At 45.0% G+C, this 1,112-nt stretch overlaps 1 protein-coding gene across 1 annotated transcript in view; it reads right to left on the reverse strand.

The window, feature by feature from the left end:
- Positions 1–389: 389 nt before the first annotated feature.
- LOC122555654 (extracellular calcium-sensing receptor-like) overlaps positions 390–1,112 on the reverse strand; it is an 8,783-nt gene continuing 8,060 nt past the window's right edge. Inside the window, 1 exon segment of the mRNA XM_043701651.1 lies at positions 390–715. Coding sequence (XP_043557586.1) covers positions 414–715 — 302 coding nt within the window. The 3' untranslated portion in view covers positions 390–413.

Below are 1,112 nucleotides of genomic sequence, written 5' to 3' on the forward strand. Positions count from 1 at the left end.
TAAAAATCCACGTGACTAATCTATTTTGCCCACTTGAATAGGCCAAGGTTCACATGGATTGTTTTGATAGATAAAGTACCTTTCAAAGCGAAACTTCGTGCAGTTTCGCTTTGAAATTCAAGGAATGGGAAAGAAGTGAAAGAAACTTTGATTCTTATTCAATATATGCAGATCCTATTCAATTCCAATTAAATAAAAATCAGGAGAGATGCAGAAAATGGTTTAAAATATCAGCCCAACTTCAAAATTCATCTTCTTGATGGTAATTGCGACTCCGATCAATTGTGCAAAATGGGAGTTGGTGAAACAGACCGCGTTACAGCTCTCCACACTGAATTGCCATTCACTATCTTTACAATTAAATAGTTACATAATAAAGTATTCATGCCTCGTTTATGAATGTTTTCAAAGCTTTATTTGGAAGCCACTGAGCCCATCATGTTCCGCTTTGTATTGTTTTCTTTCATCAACAGAATAATGTAACATTTTGGAGCAAAAATGCAAATAACCAGACCAGAACTGGATGCCAAAATAGCAAATACTTCAACCGCCACAGCATATTTCACTGGTGAATTTATGTAAGCTGGAATGAAAGTTATCCAATCAGCGCTAAAGATAAGCATGCTAAACGTTATGTGTTTCGCTTCATTGAAGTTATCTGGAAGGTTTCGAGCGAGAAAAGCTACTACAAAACACACGCAGGATAGAAATCCAACATTCCAGAAGATTCCCCTGGCCTCCGAAACACCATTAGCCATGTGGCTGATGCAGCTACCACCCCCACGCTGATTGATGATGTCACTTCTGCCCCCATCATGGCCACTCCCACAGCCACTTCCGGCCCTCACATCATCGCCGATGCCACACGCTCAGTGACTTCCGCCACCCCTACTGCCGTGTCTGCCACCACTTCCGACCCCACCAGCGCCACTCACCTGCATTCTACTGACACGCCCCCCACAGACCCCACTGTCACTATCCCCACCCCACAGAACCCCGAGGGGAACACTACCCCTGCTCATGACTCTACCTCCATTCCCCCCACCATCACACCCACTCCAGGTACTGGCTCTGACCCCACTCCCAGCTCTACACCCACACCAGCTCCCAGC

Source organism: Chiloscyllium plagiosum, chromosome 13 (genome assembly GCF_004010195.1).
Source record: "Chiloscyllium plagiosum isolate BGI_BamShark_2017 chromosome 13, ASM401019v2, whole genome shotgun sequence".
NCBI classification, from domain to species: domain Eukaryota; kingdom Metazoa; phylum Chordata; class Chondrichthyes; order Orectolobiformes; family Hemiscylliidae; genus Chiloscyllium; species Chiloscyllium plagiosum.